Genomic DNA, 21,123 nt, shown 5'->3' with positions numbered 1-21,123 from the left:
CTATCTGTTCGCTTTCTTGGGGAACTTTAGAACTTTGTCCATGCTATTTTGGGATACCTATGCAGAGTAAGGAATAAGAACCTGGGTATTCCAGGTTCCATTCTAGGAGATTCATATACAACTATAAGGTAAAACCAGGCCCACCTATCAATGAAGACATGATGGCTGGCAATTAAGAGTTAATACCATAATACAGGGCCTCCCTGGTGGCGCAGGGGTTAGAGTCTCAGTGCTATCAAGTTATTCCCAGGCACCGTGGCATGAGTTCCATCCCCGGCCAGGGAGCTAACCCACATGGCACAGCAGACCTCTCCTGTCTCTCCCACTACTCCCCTCAGCAGTTCATTTCAGTATATGCATCTTTTCTGCTCCCCACTCTGTCTCTGGTGAATCCTCTCACCCCCACACCTCTGGCCTACACCCCAGTTCTTTTATGCATACATAAATAGAAATAATAACTCTTTTAAAAAAGAGTTAATACCATAATACAAGTCATATATGACAGAACCACAGCTACATCATATTCAATGGTGAAAACTGAAAACTTTTCCTCTAAGATCACATATAAGCAGAGGATGTCCACTTCCACTACTACTATTCAACATAGTACTCTAAATCCTAACTAGAGCAGTTAGGCAAGAGAAAGATATAAAAGGAATCCAAATGGGGAAAAAAGTAACTATCTATCACTCTTTGGAGATGACATATTATTATACTTCAAAAACCATAAAGACTCCACTGAAAAAAACTATTAGTAATGAGAATTCAGTATAGTGACGTGGCTGCTGACAAGATCAATTTACAAAAATCAGTTGCATTCATGCAAACATGAACTAGAAGAGAAAGGAATCAAGAACACAATCCCTTTTAAATTGCAACAAAAAGAATGAAATAACTGGAATAAACTTAAAGGAGGTGAAAGAGCTCTCAAATGAAAACTATAAGACATTGTTAAAAGAAATAGATTTCATGATTAAATAAATGGGACTACATTAAACTAAAAGGTGTCTACACAGCAAAAAAGAAAAAAAAACTATATTAAAAGAAAAAGCACCCTACCAAAGGAGAGAAAATATTTACACATTATACATCCAACAAGGGGCTAATACCAAGATCTACAAAGAACTCATACAACTCAACAAAAAGAAAACAAATAACCCAATTAAAAAATGGACAGAAGAGCTAAATAGACACTTCTCCAAAGACGACATACAAATGGCCATCACTTGCTCATCATTTATGATCAGGGAAATGCAAATAAAAACCACAATGAGATACCACCTCACACCTGGGAGAATGGCCTGTGTCAAAAAGATCAGATACAGGGGCCTCCCTGGTGGAGTAGGGGTTAAGTCTCGGCACTATCACACCCACTGCTGTGGCCTGAGTTCCCTGGCCAGGGAGCTGACCCACATGGTGCAGCAAACCTTTCCTATCTCACCCACTGCTCCCCTCAGCAGTGTATTTCAGTAGATCTGCCTGTTCTGCTCCCCACTCTGTCTCTGGTGAATCATTCCATCCCCTGCACCTCTGGCCTACACCCCAGTTCTTCTATGCATATATAAATAAAATGAATTTTTTTTTCAAAAAATTCATTAAAACAAAAAAGATCAGACACAACAAATATTGGTGAGGAGGTGAAGAAAAAGGAACCCTCGTGTTTTGTTGTATAATGGTGGGAATACAGACTGGTCCAGCCCCTGTGGAAAACAGTATGGAGGTCTCTCAAAACATTAAAAATAGATTTATAAAAAAAAAATAAGATAAATAGATTTACCAAAGAAAAAGAGATAAAAATAGATCTACCATATAATCCATCAAGTCTTCCTAGGTATCTATCTACCTGAAGAATGCAGAAGCACTAATAGGAAGGGGGATATACATGCCTGTGCTCATTGCCAAGTCATGGAAACAACCTCAATGTCCAAGGACAGAGATGTGGATTAAGAAGATGCGGTATATAGACACATGATGGATTGTTACCCAGCTATAGAAAAAGATGAAATTGTGCCATTTGTGGTATCATGTATGGGACTGATGACAATTATTTTGAGCACAAAAAGTCAAAAAGGAGAAAGGTTAATATCAGACGGGTTCATTCATATGTGGCATACGGAGAAATAAAACAAAGGAACAGTCAAAGCTAAACTAAAAGAAATCCTATGTGTCTACAGAATTGAGGCGACAAAAAGGGGAGGGGAGAGTGTGGGGTCCAGTGAACTATGGGTGCTTAGGTAGTGGTTATGGTGGCAACATACATCTGAAGAGGTATGAATCTCTACTCCTTAAGTCATATACAGTAAAATCGGTAGGAATATCACTGAAAAAGAGCTAATAACATTATATAACAAGTACCCCATTAGCTGACTTCAAATGGCTCTGAATTACTACCTATTGTGTTCAGCAGCCTCTAACATCCTTCATGAAGCCTCGTCAAGGTCCAGAAATTAAAAAGCCCTCTTGGTACCAAAAATCAGGCATCAAAGAATTGACCCAGAGTGAGGCTGTCTTGCAGGGTGTCACCAGTTTCTTTCCCACTGACTGCAGGGACTTGATGCTAGACACACGTGCCTGTCTAGGCCAACAGCAGGACCCACAGGGGCTAGTTAATTAGCCTTCAGAACCTGAAGCTGTATCTACTCCTCTCCTCTCCCAGGACCGCTGCTCCTGCATTTGATTCAGGGTAAAAGGAAGGCGAATTCCTGTAATAGAACATCTTGAGCAGTTCAAGAGAAAAAAGTTCATCCATTATCCTGGGCTCTTGGCCCGAGATATTCATCAGCAGGATCAGTCGGAACACATCACGTTCCCTCCCTGGGCTTGTTCTCAATGTGTCAAATGAGGGAGTTGAACTACAAGTTGATGAAATGTTTCAGCCATGATGTTCTAAGATTGTTTTCTATTATTCTAAGAGGTAAAACTGGGTCATAAGAGTGAAGAGGAGAGCGTGGCATGTAGAAGAAATGGGCAGCAGAAATACAGGGCCTTAAAGCTAGTGTTGCTTCTACATAGCTAATGTCTCTGTCTTCCCGAGACCTCCTTCTGCACCAACCTTCCCTCTAGCTCTCTCCTAGGAACAGTGGTGACAATGGAGCTATACAGATAGGCAGGGGCTGCTGCTTCTCTTCAAGATAAAGCCCTTCCCCAATGCTAATGTAGTCTGATTTCCAAGACCCTTTGGCGTCCTGAAGCTGCTGAGACAAATGAGGAAGACTAACAAGGGTGACAGGTGGAAGAGCCTGGGAATGTCACACAGATTTATATGCCAAAAAAAAAAAAAAGTCACTCAGATAAGGAACTTAACGATATTTGCACAGGAATTCAAAATCTCATACTTCAATTATTTCAAGCACAGGCTTTTGGGTTGACCTTGCTCAAGTCACTTAGTTTCACTGGGACTTGATTCCGACACTCACGATTTAGGGTAAAAAAGTGTCCTACATAGGAGTTCAGCTCGGCCACTGCTGTCTCTCAGTTTCTCCATCAATGTAAAGGAGAGGTTGGACTAGATCGACCGGAAGGACACCCCTAGCTCTGACAAAGCAAATTCACCACCTCTTTCAAACTTAAGGAAATTGTAACCACACCCTTGACCGAGATATTGCATATATTTAGGAAATTCCCACAAACTTAGGTCTGTCAGAAGAGAGGAACTCCCTGTCAAGTGTAGTCAGGGCCCTCTTGGAGGTGCTTTCGGGATCTCCCCAGGAGAATAGAACTCATGCAACTTCCTGACAGATTGTATGTGGCCACATGTACTCTGCCCGCCCTCCCCCCCCCCAAGATTGCACACTTGGGCACCTCCTGGTCAGTCCATCTGCAGGAGCAAAGAGTACCAGCTAGGCCAGAAAGGCAGTACAGCTACCAGGTAAGCAAAAGCAGCGCAAACAGCAGTCTGTGTTCAAGCAGACCAGAGCCCAGGCCACACAGAAAGTGGTTTTTTGAGCATCCACATGGCTACTGCCCACAAAATGAAGGTAATTGTGGCACTGTCAGGAGGACGACAGCCTTACAGTCATACAAATATTTTTCCTTCCCAAAGCCTGGTCATACCCATATATCTTTTGATTCTCCCCTTTGAGGTTAAGGGAGGAGAGGCAAGAATTATTCTCATTGTATAAATGAGAAAAAGTGAACCCTAGAGAGAGGAAGTGAGGGCTGGCCTTTTCTGGCACTTTTTGTGTGTGTCCATTAATGGGACGGTATCTGAGAGCCAGCGCTTGGTGGCCCGTAGCTGTGGAAATGGAAGAGGTGGGGGAGCTGGGCCTGGGCCTAAAAGAGAGAGGAACCAGGCCCAGAATGCTATGGACGCCTGAGGCCCCCCAAAAGAGTGTGGAACGATGAGGTCAGGCTCCTTGGGGGCAGCATCTAATTCTCTGGCCTCAGTTTCACTTTTTCAGATGGGAGATCATTATGAATAAAAACCTTCTCTGACAGTGTTCTTACAGCCTCCATTCACAGCGCCCTCACCTCAGTCCATCCTGAGATGGATGATTCTCTTCATTTGAAAGCAAGGGAAAGGGCTCACAGAATTTGACTTTCCCGCATCATCTGCAAGCCGGCGTCACCGCGGGGTTGTAGGGCACAACAGAGGCACACCCGACCATTCTATCCCAACATCTGGGGATAACCTACCATCTGGGTCAGGCTGTCCTCCCCACAGCGGACAGGCTGGTCACTCACCTGCAAGTAGATCTTCTTAAGTCCAGGAATGGAGTCGCTGACACGGCCTGACACAAGGCGTCCGAGGCCTGAGGTAGCCCCAATACACACCAAAAGCACCCAGGTCTGCTTGATTTCTAAGAACTCCTCTTCCACATACTTCATCTGAAAAACATAGCACCAGATCCCCAGGAAGAAGAGGAGCCGAATGGTTAACTGTTGGCACATCCAGAACCTTTTGTTTACATCCCCCCCCACCCCCCAGGACAAGAGTACCGCCCCTGCAGCCAACTCTGAGGCAAGCCCTCTGGCTGCTTCTAACAACTTAAAAGGCTTCATATCCCCTGGATCTCTGGACTTGAGCTTCTGAGCACCAGCTGAGAGGGGTGGTGTCTCTAATTCCTGGCAGAACAGAATACAGCCTTAACGACTGAGAAAATGCAAGGGCTCCCCTACAATTTCCCTTTCCCTGACCCAGAACTGCCAGCCTGGAACAACAGCAGGTCACAGAAACAAGAGGTCTGTGTGGAAGATAAGCAGCACAATAACTGGCAGTTCTGAAGCCATAGAAATTTGGGACCCGCTTGCTAAACAAAGCTGAATGGGTTTCTTGACTGCAGGATTTTCAGCGCTTTGAAAAGATTGCTGCAGACTATGAAGCTAGAGAGGCCTAGTGTATGCTAGTTCCTAGGCCAAAATCATTTGATTACAAAGGCCAGCATCCCATGCTCTACCCTTACTTTCCTGCATCCTGAAAGCATATCGCAATTTGTTAGTGGGGGAAACACAGACAAGAGCCTGCCCCTGAAGAAGACCTCCCCATTTCATTGTTCTCTTTCCCTCTTCAGGGCTTTCCAACTACTATTTTGTCTTTTTCAAAATCTCTGCTTTTTCAATGTCCTCCGCCCCTACCCTTTGGACTTCAGGCAGGTTAAAGGGTGCTTTTAGGGTCAGCTTGGGTCAGGTCAGGTGGGCCAACCCCAGGGTTCCTCACCAGGTGTACATAGGGAACGAAGTAGCCAAGGGCAGCAGCAGCGATCCCGAAGGCCCAGATGCGGTAGGTACGTTGGCGGAACACTCGCATATTGAAGTACTTCCTGAGCTGAGCCAGAAAGCGCTGGCATAGGGTGTGGACACCTCTCTTGCTTGGGGTGTCCTGAGAGCTGGGCAGGAGGGGCCGGTAGGTGAGTGAAAGCAGCATAAGAACGAACATGAAGGTACTCAGCACCTGGAAGGTTTGGGCGAGCTTGATCTTAGCCCCCAGCGTTTTGATGAGGAGGGGGAAGGATATGGAGAAGATGCTACTCCCAGCAGACACCACACCATTGGCCAGACCCAGGCGGCGTTGGAAGTAGTGGCCCAGGATGACGAGAGATGGCTGAAAGGCGAAGGAACAGCCACAACCAAAGAGAATCCCGTAGGTGAAGTAACGCAGGCTTAGCGAGCTGTGGGAGAGACGGCAAGAGCTGTGCTCAGCAGCCGGACCAGCAATCCACCCGCCCTTCTCCCTTCAGCCTCCTGAGACTGCACCCCCCACCATGAGCCCACAGCTGCACTTACCACTGACCCTCAGAACGCACCAGGAATAGGACCCGCTGACCCCGTTTTGCAGACAGGTTCAAAGAAGTAAAGTAATTTACCCAAAGTAGCATGACAGGGGGGCCTGCGGACTTAACTCTAGGTCTGTGAGGCTCTAGTTTGAATCATAGCACCCCATCATGAAGGACTGTTCAAAAGAAAATCAGAACCGGCTTAGGCAAAAGCTAGGTGAGAGGCTACAAGGAGTAAACCAGTGACTTAAACAGAACAGTTTTAGCTTACTGCTCCCCTAGATACCATGGGGAGACCGGCAGCCAAAGCTTTATCTGGAGTAAAAAGAAAGGTCCATGGGGAGCCAAGATCCTGGAAGCTGAGGCCCATTTGTTGGACACCCCAATGCTCAGGATCCTTAACATGTCAGAGAATGACTGTCTCTTGAGAGACAACCCCTCCCCAACCCTGCCCAAAGTCTTGGCATCACAAGATCCTTTGCTCTTGGCATCACAAGATCCTTTGCTCCAGGCCTCGATGATCCTCATGGGGATCCTGAGGTAAAGAGTCCCTTTAACTTCGAGAAGTTGCTAGACATGGTATGGATTAGCTCCCCAAAGTAGCCTGGCTACTTGACAGGGTGTGGAGCCTCAAAAAAACTGCACGCCTGGCCAAATAAGGCAGGTTCTGGCATAAAACTTAGGCCTCACTGTGGCCATAAGCCTCTGTTACAGTGTCAGACGGGGAAAGGCCATGGGAAGGTCACCTTGCTGAGCTGTCTTCCCATAGACAACATTGGCATAACCTCATGTAGAATTTTCTTTTCTTTTTGAAGTGTCCACCTTTTTGCGATAGTTCTTATCTGACCACTGAATTACCTAATAGTCTCCATGGTCAAGCCCTTCCTCCCTGTAGAATGACCCAGTCCTCTTACTAAAGGACTGAGCCTATGTTGCAGACAGAGGTAGTGTGGGCCTAGTACTCATGGTTCCAGTTCCACCACCACTCTACTCTTTTCCCCCTGCTAGCCCTCACTGGATATGTAAAGGCCTTGGTTTCCTAAGAGCTGCCTCCACTTGGAATACATAGGTAAGCCAGACACTTCTCTTCTGTTGGATTCCTTGGGGCTTGCTCCCATAAGTGAGTACCCTTGGAGATTGGCCTGTCTGGGGGTCTTGTCTAAGGGAGAGGAGTCAGCCCTTCAGGGAGGGGCGCTGGTAGAAAGTTCAGGGTGCTGTGCGTGGCAGATCTATTTCTAGTTGGATCTTGGGACAGGAGGCCCCTGAGTAGACTTGCCAAGGCCACCCCAGACCCGTCTGCCCCTCTGCATGCCATCCAGAGGAACTCAGAACAGATTCAGATGACAGGAAGGATGACTTGGAACTCTGGTCACAAGAAAAACCATTTTTCCACTGGGTGTCAAGCCGTCCAGAGTTTCTTGGCTCTGAAGATGTTCTTAGGGAAAGGGCAGGGGGGATGGAGGGGAGGCTTGGGGGCTGCACAACAGAGTGCTTGCTCCAATGTACCTAAAGAAGAGTAACAGAAGACACATGCACTCCTCCGCCTCCTGCAACTGAGCTCATGTGGACTGGAAGGAAAATGGGATTCGTATGTTGCTAATTTGTTTACACTTTGCTCGGCTCAGCCTTAAAAAACAGGCCTCTGCTGAGCAGTGGTGAGACTGGAGCCACTTCTGAGGCCTCAGTCCTTCCCAGAAAGAGCCAGGCACCAGCCTGCTGAGGGCAAATGAGGCCGACCACCAGAGGGGTCCTGAAAGGGTTTGGAGTTGCTGCCCTGGGAGGGCTGAGCAGGTTCCAGGCAAGACATGGTTTTTCCCTCTTCTGTCCCAACTGGATGGGACCGAGCCAAGAAGCCATTGCAGGCCAGATCCAAGCTCTGCTGGAGGTAGGCTGGGCAGCTGGAAATGCTCAAGTCATAAAGAAAGTTGGCCCACCCTCAGAGGGCCCAGTTGTGGCAAAACACAATTATTCTCTGCTGTGAGTGGAACCTTGGGACTAGATAGCATAACCATAGTCTTCTGGGAAGCCAAGCTCAGAAGGTAAATCTGTGACAAATTAGCTCTGTCCTCATTCCAGACATGTCACTGTGGCCACCTCTGTGTCTCCGGGCTGCAATTCTATACCAACCCAAGCAGATTGGAAGTAAGAGGTACCCTGAATTCCAAAGTATCCTTGGCAGAAAGTCAATGGAGTTCTTTAGAAATCTCATCTTTCTCAAGCTGTGGTAGAGGGCTTTTACTTTTCCCCTCCCTGCAGACATGCGGGACTAGCAGAAAAAGAGCAGAAAATGAACTCATAGTCTGTTTCTAGCCTGACTCAGCTGAGTTCTGTTCATGGGACCAATGGGACCAGGGTTTGCGTTTAGCCACATCTAGCTGGGAGATAGGCTCTGGGGTCTGTATCCCAGCATGGATGCTCTGAACCATCCCCTCTCATGCCCAAGAATGCCTTAGAAGAGATGTGAAAAGACCATCTAGTCTAGACCCCTCACATTACACAAACACTGTGGTCCAGAGAGGGGAATGGTTGTCAATTGTTTGCGAGCCATTCAGGGGCCAAAACTGGACTTGAGCCCAGCTACATGAACTCCCAAGCTTAGGTTCCGCTCACCACTTTGGAACACCTGGGCCTTCTTTGGGGACATTCCCTAGTGATACATTCCTGGGGTTCCTACCCAGGTGAGTACCATTAAACAATGATTCCTGGGAGCAGTGTCCTCAAGGACCCTATATGGAAAGAGCCACAGAAGATTTTGCAATGAAAAGAGTGTCACTAGTTGAAGCCCCCCCCCCCCAAAAGCCAACCCTCAGCCTTGGGGAAATGGTCAGCAACCCCTAACCTTACCTGGTGAAGGAGCTGGTATGGAGGCCAATGAAAGCGACGGCAGCCCCTGTGGTTGCTGTGATTCGGCAGCCCAAACGATCAGTGAATATACTCACAATAGGAGAACAGAAGAAGATCATGCCCATTGAGAGGGCTCCTACCCATGCTGCAGAAAAAAAGCACAGACGCCTTAGCTTAATGTGGTATCTAAGGGTGTGGCCGTTACCTTAGTTCATCTTCTCTGACATTCACAGGGGGCATCACATGGTCTTGCACCGCCAGCCAGTAGTTCCTAATAGAGAGAAGATTTACATAGTACCTGCAGCAGGGCAATGTGAGGACCAGGAGTCTAGTTCACAAACACACCCTGGGGCAGGAGGCCTTTAGCGATCATCGAATCTATGATGGAACCTTCTAGCAGCCACCACATGGTTTCACAACATTTCGCATCCTCTTTGGCTATTTGGTATGACCATGTGACTGAATTCTTACCAAATCAGAAAACTGGGTAAGAGCGATCAATACACACTGCTTCCAGGCCTGGACTATTACACACAAAAAGTCCACACTTTCCTGTGAGCTACTACAGAGTGACCTTGGAATCCATGTAAGAAGACCAGCAGAACGGCCGCCAGTTCTGTTTGGGTCCCTACATAACCACATAGAGGGAAGTTACCTCTCCCTCTCCAATCCCTTACCCCTGCCCTGAATGTTACATGAGAAATAAACTTCTTTCTGTTAAGCCACTTAATTTTTGAGGGCCATTTGTGACAGCAGTTAAACCAGCTCAAACTGAAACAAAGAGATTCCTCTCTATTGATAAAGAAACAGGTCCATAAATATGATGGGACTTATCAAAGATCACACAGCAAGTTAGTGGCAGAGCTGGGGCTCTAAGCCAGCTTTCCTTATTCCTAGTCCAAATTTCATTGCATTGTATCTTCTATTTTTGGGGATGAATGAAGTTCCCTATCACTGAGGCTGTGCAAGCAGAGGCTAGGTGTAAAACAGGGGCTTAAGCCTTGGGGTCAGATTTGGACTAGCCAACCTTTCAGGCCCTTTCAGGGATGCTGAGCTGGATCTATAGCCTTGGGCACTAGGTAGGCTACTTGGCTTCAGGGCCAAGGATCATGTGAGTAAATCAAACTTTCAGGAGCTAAGGGAAGACTTCATTGAAACAGCTTTGTGAAGATGCTAAGACTAAGGAGCAGGGAGACCACAGACACAGGCCTTCTGAAATTGTGCAAGGATACAATGGCAGGTTCAGGAGCCACCCAAAGATCACTTAGGACACTGCGTGCAAGATTTGGCTAGTCCAAATCAGAGGGTCACTGTGTGCTGAAATTCTTTACCAGAGTCTATGTCTGGCAAATCCCTGACTTCAAACTCAAATAAGAGTTTAATTTGTTTATAACAGCCCTTAAGTGTCTATAACAATCCTCACCAGGGAGAAAGAAATTTGCCTTTTTACTTAGATTCTTCGAGCCCATTTCCCCTTGCTCAGCCCTCAGAAAGAAAGTTGTTTTTGTTTTTTTTGTTTTTTTTTTTTTCTGGTTAAAAGCTGTTGTCAAGTTTCATCTTGGACTTCTCTTTCTAGGCTAAATAACCTTAGCTTCCCTTTCTTCTTAATTTCTAAGTAATTTCTTTATTACTTTCAGAGCTCTTCTCTCAACACATTCTATACATCATCATCACCTTCGTCGTTGTCAACATCAAAAAGCATTCATGGTGCATCACCGGAGCAGAGCTCTGGGCCAGCTTCTGGCTCTTTTTAATTGTGAAGCCCTAAATAGGCCAGAGGAGTGCAGTCTGAGGAGGTCAGGGCTGGTCTGCTGCCTATGTCTCTTCCTCAGTGTCTCATATATCCTCAGATCCCCACTGTGAATCTTCCCTTTCGCCCTCTAGAGCCCTAGCTGCTGGGTACTGATCTGGGGCATTAGGAGGCTAGAATTCTCACCACAAACATAACCTCTTACCTTATAATTTCATTTATCAGTGGTGGAACCTTCAGGAAGTCACATAGCACTTCTCTAACACTTGGTCTTTTCATCTATCAAATGGCCTTTAAATTCTCGATATGCCTTCCTCAAAGTTTTTTTTAATGATGATTAGATGTAAAGTTTTTTTTAATGATGATTAGATGTAATCATATATATAAGAATTCTGTAAATACCAACAGCCACACCATACAAAGATTAATGCAAATGGACCATAGACAAACATAAAACTTCAACATAAAAAAACTTCTAATAGTACAGGAGAAAATCCTTATGACCTTTAGTAGAACAAATATTTCATAGATATTTACAAATGGTATGATCCATAAAAGATAAAAATTGATACATTAGACTTCATTAAAATTTAAAACTTGTGCTCTTTGAAAAATTCTGTTATGAAAAGGCAAGCCACAGACTGCGTATTTGCAATACACATATCTGACAAAAGACTGGTAATTAGAATACAAGCGTGAGCGGACTATCAAGACTCAATAAAAAGAAAGTAAATAATCCGATTTAAAACATGGGCAAAAAGATTTGAGCAGACATTTCACATACACTCATGTTATGAGTGACAGTTAAGCACATGAAACTATGCTCAATATCATTAATCATTCAAGAACTGCATATCAAAAGCACAGCGAGCTACCTCTACACACCCACTAAAAGGGTTTTTTAAAATGTCAATACCTAGGGTCTCCCTGGTGGCACAGGGGTTAAAGAGCGCTATCAAGCTATCGCCAACCACTGAGGCATGAGTTCCATACCCAGCTGGCCAGGGAGCAACCCACATGGCGCAGCAGACCTCTCCTGTCTCGCCCGCTGCTTCCCTCAGCAGTGCATTTCAGTAGATCTGCCTGTTCTGCTCCCCACTGTCTCTGGTGAATCTTCTCACACACACCCCCACACCTCTGGCCTGTACCCCAGTTCTTGTATGCGTAAATAAATAAATCTTTAAAAAATAAAATAAAATGTCGATACCTAGTCCAGGTGAGGATATACAGGAACTGGAAATCTCATCCATTGCTGAGGGGATACAAAATGGCATGCCCACGATGTAAAACAGTTTGGCAGCTTCTTATAAAGTTAAACATATAATTACACACAACCCTGAAACCGTATTCTTATGTATTTGCACAAGATAAATGAAAACTTTTGTTTAAACAAAAACCTGTACCTAGATGTTAATAGATGTTTTTTCATATTTGCCAAAACCTGGCAATAACTCAAAATGTACTTCAACTGGTGAGTTGGATAAACAAGTGGGTATCCATTAATATGATGGAATACAGCTCTGAAACAAACAGGAATGAGCTATTGATACACACAACAACTTGTGCAATTCTCAAAGGCATTTGCTAAGTGAAAGAATCCAGACACAAATGATTCCATTAATACGAAATTCTGGAAAAGGCAAAACTATGAGAACAAGCAGATCAGTGAGTGCTAGGAGGAAGGGTGGGAGGAAAGGTTTTATTACAAAGAAGCATGAGGAAACTTTTGGAGTGATGAAAATGTTACATATCTTACTGCAATGCTGCCACTCTTGTCAAAGTTCTTAACACTGAGCACATAAATGGTGACTATTACCATATATAAACAATACCTCAACAAACCTGATGTTATTTAAAAAAGGGGTGGGTTGCAGGGGCAGGGAAAGCAGGAAGTTCCAGTGGAGATCTCATTTATGATGTGTTTTTATTCGGACTGGAGTTTTGGTTTTATGTTTTTGGTTTTGGGGTTTTTTTTTTGGACAAAAACTGTATTGTCAAAAAGTAAAAAGTACTTCAGTTTCCCCTACTGCGCTGTCTCACCATCTGGTCCTGCTGACCAACCAGAGGACAGACAGACAGACAATTCGGACTGGCTTTCGCTTGTGCCATGTCTAGTTCCTCCATGTCGTGGCTGTGAGGAAAGTGGTTCAGCAGCTCGGGCTGAGGGCCTAGTGCCGTCTCCTAGGCAGCTGCAGATCTCAATCAATTCCGCCTTCAGAACACGCAACAAGACGCCCGCTGACTGGAGTGTCTTCAAGTGGGAATCCCTTCAGACCCTGGAAAGACTGTTCCTTTTTGTAGTAAAATGAATCTTTGGAAGGTTTTGCAAACTACTTTTCATGAACCAATGAATATTCAAAGAAGTGCTTCATTTGAAGGCTGTAAATAAGCTTTTCCCGATAACACGTGGCATAATATATAAACTACTTTTGTCAGCCCTCAACATCTACTTCCCTGAAGTTTCATGACTCTCTATTTCACAGGATAATTATTTTATATGGATGGTAGTAGCATACAAGAAAAAGTTAATACAAAGTTTAAAAATTTTAAATTCATAAAATCAGCTTACTGACATTTTATCAACTAGAACTCACTGTTATATGGCCCTTGTGAATATCTGTAATACAACGAAAACTAGTGATTTGGGCTTGTAGGCATCTTTGCTATAGTCCAAGCAAGATTAAATTATATTTGATGCAGCTTTTGGCTAATGACATGAATCCATCATTACAGTATCATACACAGCATTTTCACTGCACTAAAAATCCTATGCTCCACCTATTTATCTCTTCCCAGCTCCCAGCTGATATTTTTACTATCTCCATAGTTTCGCCTTTTCCAAAATGTCATGCAGTAGGAATCACACAGTCTGTACCCCTTTCAGATTGACATTTAGTAATATGCATCGAAGTATCCCCCATGTCTTTTCATGGCTCATTTCCTTTCAGTGCCGGATAATATTCGATTGTCTGGCTATACCACAGTTTATTTATACATTCAACTACTGGAGGACGTCTTGGTTACTTCTAAGGTTGGCAAGTATGAATAAAGCTGTTACAAACATCCATGTGCAAATTTTTTTGTAAACATAAGTTTATTTTTTAAAGATTTATTTATTTATGCATACAAGAGCTGGGGTACAAGCCAGAGGTGCGGGGTGGGGGGGCGGTGAGAGGATTCACCAGAGACAGAGTGGGGAACAGAACAGGCAGATTGACCAAAGTACACTGCTAAGGGGAGCAGCGGGTGAGTCAGGAGAGGTCTGCTGTGCCATGTCGGTTGCTCCTTGGCTGGCTGGGAATCAAACTCATGCTGCAGTGGCTGTGGATAGCTTCATAGGTTGCATCTTAAACCTTGTGCCACAAGAGAGGCCCTGTAAACATAATAATCATTTGGCTAATCCTACCAAAAGCAATATACAGATTCAATGCTATTCCAATAAAAATTTCAATGTCATTCTTCAAAGAAATAGAACAATTATTGATGAAATTCATATGGAATCACCAAAAACCCCAAAGAGCCAAAGCTCTTCTGAAAAAAAGAAGGGAATGGAGGCATCACACTCCCAGACTTCAAATTATACTACAAAGCCATAATCATCAAAACTGCATGGTATTGGAACAAGAACAGACACAGAGACCAATGGAATTGAATAGAAAATCCAGAAATAAACCCACAGATGTATGGTCAACTAATATTTGACAAAGGAGCAAAGAATATGCATTGGAGCAAAGAAAGTTTGTTCAATAAATGGTGCTGGGAAAACTGGGTCGCTACATGCAAAAGAATGAAGCTTGACTACTACCTCACACCATACACAAAAACCAACTCAAAATGGATTAAAGAACTAGACATAAGACCTGAAACCATAAATACATAGAAGGAAATATAGGCGAAACACTACGTGATATGCACATCAAAGACATCTTTACAGACACATCACCCAAAGCAGTGATAGTGAAGGCAAAGATAAACAGCTGGGGCTACATCAAATTAAAGAGTTTCTGCACAGCAAAAGAGACAATAACCAAAACAAAGAGAAACCCCACCAACTGGGAGAACATTTTTGTACCCAACACTAATGATAAAGGACTGATCGCAAAAATCTGCAAAGAGCTGATGAGACTCAGCAACAACAAAGAAAATAATCCAGTCAAAAAATGGGCAGAAGAGGTAAAAAGAAACTTCTCTGAAGAGGAAATGCAAATGGCCAACAGGCATATGAAAAAATGTTCAACGTCACTTGTAATCAGGGAAATGCAAATCAAAACTACCATGAGATACCATCTTACACCAGTGAGAATGGCACATATTAAAAAAACTAGCAACAACAAATGTTGGCGAGGCTGTGGAGAAAAAGGAACTCTCCTGCACTGTTGGTGGGAGTGCAAACTGGTCCAACCACTATGGAGAGCTGTATGGAGATTTCTTGACCTACTAAACATAGAGCTTCCATATGATCCAGCAATTCCACTCCTAGGTATTTACCCAAAGGACACAGAAACATCAATTCCAAAGAGCACCTGCACCCCTATGTTTATAGCAGCACTGTTTACAATAGCTAATCTTTGGAAACAACCCAAATGCCCAAAAATAGACGACTGGATCAAGAAGATGTGGTACATATATACCGTGGAATATTACTCAGCATTCAAAAAAAGATAAACACATGCAATTTGCAGCAACATGGATGGTGCTGGAAGGGATCATGCTCAGTGAAATAAGCCAGAAAGAAAAAGAAAAATACCGGATGGTCTCACTCATAGCAGGAATCTAGAAAACTTAAATAAGGCACCAGGAAAAAGAATAACTATAAGAAAGTAAAAATCAAAATCAACAAACAACTATGAACCAGAGACACTCTGTGGGGGGTGGGGGGTGGGGAGGGGAGGGATTGGGGTCAAAATAAGGGGGTCGCAATTGTATGGGGAATATAAAAATAAAATTTATAACAAAAAAAATAAAATAAAATAAAATAGTTGAAACAAACAAACAAAAAAAAAACATTTGGCTAAATACCCAGGAGTATGATTGCTAAAACATATGTTAAATTTTGTAAGAAACTATCAAACTGTCTTTCAAAGTGACTCTACCTTTTGCATTCCCACCAGTGAGAGAGTTCTTTTTGCTCCACATACTTGTCAGTATTTGGTGGTCAGTACTCCAGATTTTGGCCATTCTGGTAAGTATGTAGTGGTAGCTCATTGTTATTTTATTTGCGTCCCTGGTGATATATGATGTTGAGTATCTGATATACGATGTTGAGTATCTTTTTGTATGGGTATTTGCCATCTGTATATTTTCTTTGATGAGGTATCTGTTAAAGTCTTTGGTCCATTTTTTAACCAGGTTGTTCATTTTCATTTTGTTGAGTTTTAAGTATTCTTTGGGTATTTTGGGTAAAAGTCCTTTATCCACTGTGTCTTTTGCAAATGCTTTCACTCAGTCTGTGATTATCTCTTTAGACTGATACTGGCTTTTTCAGAGCAGATGTTTCTAATTTTGATAAAGTCCACCTTCTCAATTATCATTCATGGACTGTGCTTTTGGTGTTGTATCCATGGTTATCTACATTTTTTCCTATGTTATTTTCTAGGAGTTTTATAGTTTTGTGTTTTTGACATTTAGTTTATAGTTTTGTGTTTTTTACTTCTTTTTTTTTTTGAGTAGCATCTGTTGTTATTTGGAAGAACATTTTATGATCTACCTAAAATCTTTTTTTTTGCATATTGATGTCCACTTGTTCCAGCACCATTTGTTGAAAAGATTATGCTCCATTGTAGCCTTGGCTTCTTTGTCAAAGAACAGTTGATGATATTTATGTTGGTCTATTTCTTGGCTCTCCATTCTGTTCCACTGATCTGTTTGCCTTTTCTTTCACTAAGAGCACACCATCTTGAACATTGTAGCTTTGTAGTAAGCATTCAAGTTGGGTAGTGACAGTCCTCTAACTTTGTTCTTCTCCAATACTATTTGGGGGTCTTTTGCTTTTCCATATAAACTTTACCATCAGTTTGTCAATAATTACAAAATAACTGAGAGTTATTTTGATTAGGATTGTATTCAATCCCATTGATAAGAAGCTATTGAGTATTCTTATCTATGAACATAAAATATCTCTCCATTTATTTAGTTCATCTTTGATTTCATTCATCAAGTTTTATAGTTTTACTCATATAGAGTTTGTACATATTTTTTAGATTTTACATAGATTTGAAGGTGTTAATATAACTGGTATTTGTTTTGTAATTTCAAATTCCACTTGCTCATTGTTAACATATGGGAAAGTGATTGAGTTTTGTATATTAACCTTGTACCCTGCAACCTTATTGTAATCACTTCTTAGTGCCATGAGATTTTTTGTTGATTCTTTCATATTTTCTATATAGATGATCATATCATCTGTGAACAAAGACATTTTTAGATCTTCCTTCCAATCTGTATACCTTTTATTTCCCTTTTTGTCTACACGCATCAGCTAGAACATTCAGCTTGATGTTGAAAAGACATGGTAAGAGGAGACATCCTTACCTATACTTGCTCTTAGTGGGAAAGTTGCAAGTTTCTCACTATTAAGCATGGTGTTAGCTGTAGATTACTTTTATGTAGATTTTTTAAAACATTGTTTTTTTAACTTTTAACTTTATTTTTATTTTTATTTGTTTAAGATTTATTTTTTTTGCTTATTTATACAAGTACCAGGGTATAGGCCAGACGCGTGGGAGGGTGAGAGGATTCACCAGAGACAGAGTGGGGAACAGAACAGGCCAACTGACAAAATACACAGCTGAGGGGAGCAGTGGGTGAGACAGGAGAGGTCTGCCGTGCCATGTGGGTTTCTCCCCTGCTGGCGGGGATCAAACTCGCACCGCAGAGGCTGTGGACAGCTTCACAGTGCGGTGCTCAATCACCTGCGCCACCAGGGAGGCCCTTAACTTTTAACTTTTGAAATTATAGATTCAAAGGAAATAGCCAAGATAGTCCAGAGAGGTACCATGAAGCCTTCACCCAATTTAACTATACTACAATATTAAACCAGGAAAATGACATTGGTGCAACACATGTGTTTATTTCTATATGATTCCACCATATAGGTAGATTCATTTAACCACCATTTGCAATCAAGATACAGAAATATTCCATCAACAAAAAGATTATCTTTGTGTTACTCCTTTAGAGACATACCTAGTCCACTCCTTATCTCCTAGTAACCGTTAATTTGTTTTCCATCTCTATAATAGTATCTCAAGAAAGTTATATAAATGGAGTCATACATTAGTCTTTTGAAACTGGTTTTGTCACCCAGCATAATTCCCTGGAGATTCATATTTGAAGTGCATTTCTTGTATACAACATATAATTGGGACATATATTCCTACCCACTCTGCCAGTCTCTGTAAGTTGATGTATTTAGTCCATCTGCAATAGACATAATCATTGATATGTTTGGGCCATTTTATTTTTATTTTCTGTTTGTTCCCTGCATTTCCTCTCTGTATTTCCTTTTCCTTACTTGCCTAGAGGTAACTTTAACAGTTTTTTTCAGAATTCCATTTTGATTTATTTATAGTGTTTTTGAGTATATTCCTATATATATGTATTTAGCGGTTGTTCTATTACATGTATATGACTTATCAGTTTACTGATGTTGACATTTTACTGGCTTATATTCTTTTACTCCTTATATTTTACTTCCTTATATTCTTTTACTCTCTTCACTTATAGTTGTCTTAAATATTTCTTCTATATACATTGATAACCACATTGGAATCATAATTTTTACTTCAACTGTAAAATTTAACTTGGAAAACACAAGAGAAGAAATAAAGTCTACTGCACTTAGCTATACCTTTACTCCTTTCACTATTTTTTCTTCCTTCTTGATGTTTCAAGACTACTTCCTTTGTTGTTTCCTTTCTGTTTAGAATACTCCCTCTGGCCATTTTTTTTAATGGTGAAAAACATCATATTTAGAATTAGCCAGCTGGCCTCAGTTTAGATGATCTCAATTTTTTGGCAACACCCAAAGCATCATAGTCAGAAGCCAGTCAAACATATGCTTTCTCTCCACCAGGGTGTTGACCTTGACCACATCAATATCATAAAATTTTTTCACAGTCTGTTTGATCTGGTGCCTGTTGGCCTTGACATCCACAATGAATACAAGTGTGCTGTTGTCTTCTATCTTCTTCATGGCTGATTCAGTGGTCAGAAGGAACTTGATGATGACATTCTGGGACTCTCTTCCGAGGATATCTGGGTTGCCTTCGGATTCACAGTATCTTGGGCCTCCGGAAGGTAGGTGACGTGTAGAGATCTCCTTTGTCTTGTGGCTGTGGATACCTTCCAGAACTGCTTCCTTGGCCCGCAAAGCTTTTACTTTGACTTCAGCTTTGGGAGGGGCAGGGGCTTTCTTTCTTACTTTCAATGCCATCTTCATGCAAAGGCCTTTGGCCACTCTTTTAGGATAGGTCTGCTGGTGACAAATTTTCTTAGTCTTCCATCATTTGGGAATGTCTTCATTTCTCCCTTCACTACTGAAAGATATTTTCACTGAATATGCAATTCTAGTTGACAGTTCTTTTCTTTCTGTGCTTGAAAAATGTTGTGCCACTTCTTCCTTCTGCTTTCCATGGTTTCTGAAGAGAAATTCATTGTCATCTGAACTTTTCCCCCCTAGTTAAGGTGTCATTTCTCTCTTATTGATTTCAATGAGATGTGTGTGTGTGTGTTCAGACTTCAGACATTTGACTATGAGGTGTTTTTGTATAATTTTTTTTAGTTAATCCTCTTTGAGTTTCATTGAGCTCCTTGATATGGTAGGTTTGTCTTTTGCCAAATATTGGGAGTTTCCAGTTATTGTTTCCTTGAGTCCCTTTTCAGCCCCCACCTTCTTTCTCCTCTCCATCCAACACTCCCGATGACAAGAATGTTATGTCTTTATAATAGCCCCATAGTTCCCTAAGGTTCTGTTAATGTTGTTTTTTTAAATTTATTGACTCTTGTTCAAAGTCAATACTTTCCATTTTTTTATTTTCAAGTTCACTGATTCTTTCCCCTTCCTCTCCATTCTGTTGTATCACTTATTTGGTTAGGTTGTTATTATTATTATTTTAGTTGTTGCATTTTTCAGTTCTAAGATTTCCATTTGTTTCTTGTTCCTATCTTATATTTGTTTTATGAGATTTAGTATTTTTTCATTTGCTTCAAGTATGACTATACATACTTATTGAAGCATTTTTTTATGATGACTGTTTTGAAATCCTTATCAAATAATTCCACCATCTGTTTTATCCTGGTGTTGATGTCAGTGGATTATTTTTTCTCAATGAAGTTGAGATTTTCCTAGTCTTTATTGTGGCAAGGTTGTCTTTAGATATTGTGTTTTGAGACTGCATATCTTATTTGAATCTTGTGTTTTAGTAGGCTACTATAACTCTGTGCCAATGAGGCACCATCTCATCATTGCTAGACAGGATGGAGGAGATAAGGCGGGGTAGAAGGTATAGATGATGGAAGTCCAGGTTCCCTGCTCAGCCTCCATTGACAGTTTGAGAAGAAAGAGTGCCTTGTTACTACTGAACAGGGGTGGCTGATAAAGATCCCCAAATAAGCTTCTTCTGATTCCTTTTTGGCTGGGAGACATCGGGGTCCCTAATTACTATTTCCTGTGTTGCTTCAACTGAGCAATATGTTGCTGTACTGAGCAATAGTGGAAGTTTGAGTGCTATTTGGCCTTCACTTATACCACATGGCACCTCTCCAGGAATGGGAAGGGAGTTGGAGGTTATGGTCTAGTGAGGGTAAACGTGCAAGCTCCCTGCATGGTTTCCAGTGACACCACAAGACAGCAGCAGGCCTTATTGCCACTGAGAGGGGATGAAATTCTTGGCTCCCTACTCTGCCCTGACACTACCTCAGCATGAAGGTAGAGCAGGATGAAGTACCTTGTTACAGTTGGCTAAGCACAGAAGTCTAAGTTCTCCACTAGCTCTTTGCTGGTAAAAATCAGATAGGATGCAATTTTTTACCCCCTCGTGTAGAGAGGTCATTGTCTAAAAGTGTTCTATCTTGGTAGGCTAGACCTTTCATGGTCTTTTGGCTAGAAAAACACAGAATTCTTGAGGGTTATTCTGTCATTTCCTGTTTGCATCTAGGTTGCTGGTATCTTCAGCTCCAGGTCTAAGATATATGAAGCAAAATGAAAATCCAGGTAATTCACTACCATGTTTCTCAGGGCCTGGGGTTCCTAGCCCATTAGCGTCTACTCTCTACCTTTCAGCATTGTTTATATTTGTTTCATATATAATGTCTAAC

General features: G+C 42.2%; 1 protein-coding gene and 1 pseudogene across 2 annotated transcripts in view; both read right to left on the bottom strand.

Moving 5' to 3' along the window:
• Positions 1 to 21,123, bottom strand: part of LOC311187800 (heterogeneous nuclear ribonucleoprotein A1-like 2) — a 585,205-nt pseudogene that overhangs the window by 193,416 nt on the left and 370,666 nt on the right. The window lies entirely within an intron of this gene.
• SLC16A2 (solute carrier family 16 member 2) overlaps positions 1 to 21,123 on the bottom strand; it is a gene marked incomplete at its 3' end in the record, with an annotated part of 107,538 nt that overhangs the window by 3,813 nt on the left and 82,602 nt on the right. The window contains exons 2-4 of the mRNA XM_084259143.1: positions 9,057 to 9,201; positions 5,657 to 6,107; positions 4,684 to 4,827 (exon numbers count right to left, since the gene is read on the bottom strand). Coding sequence (XP_084115269.1) covers positions 4,684 to 4,827; positions 5,657 to 6,107; positions 9,057 to 9,201 — 740 coding nt within the window. The remainder of the gene's footprint in view (positions 1 to 4,683; positions 4,828 to 5,656; positions 6,108 to 9,056; positions 9,202 to 21,123) is intronic.

Source organism: Talpa europaea (assembly GCF_964194135.1).
Source record: "Talpa europaea genome assembly, chromosome: X".
Classification (NCBI taxonomy): domain Eukaryota; kingdom Metazoa; phylum Chordata; class Mammalia; order Eulipotyphla; family Talpidae; genus Talpa; species Talpa europaea.
This window is presented reverse-complemented; position numbering and strand designations above follow the sequence as displayed.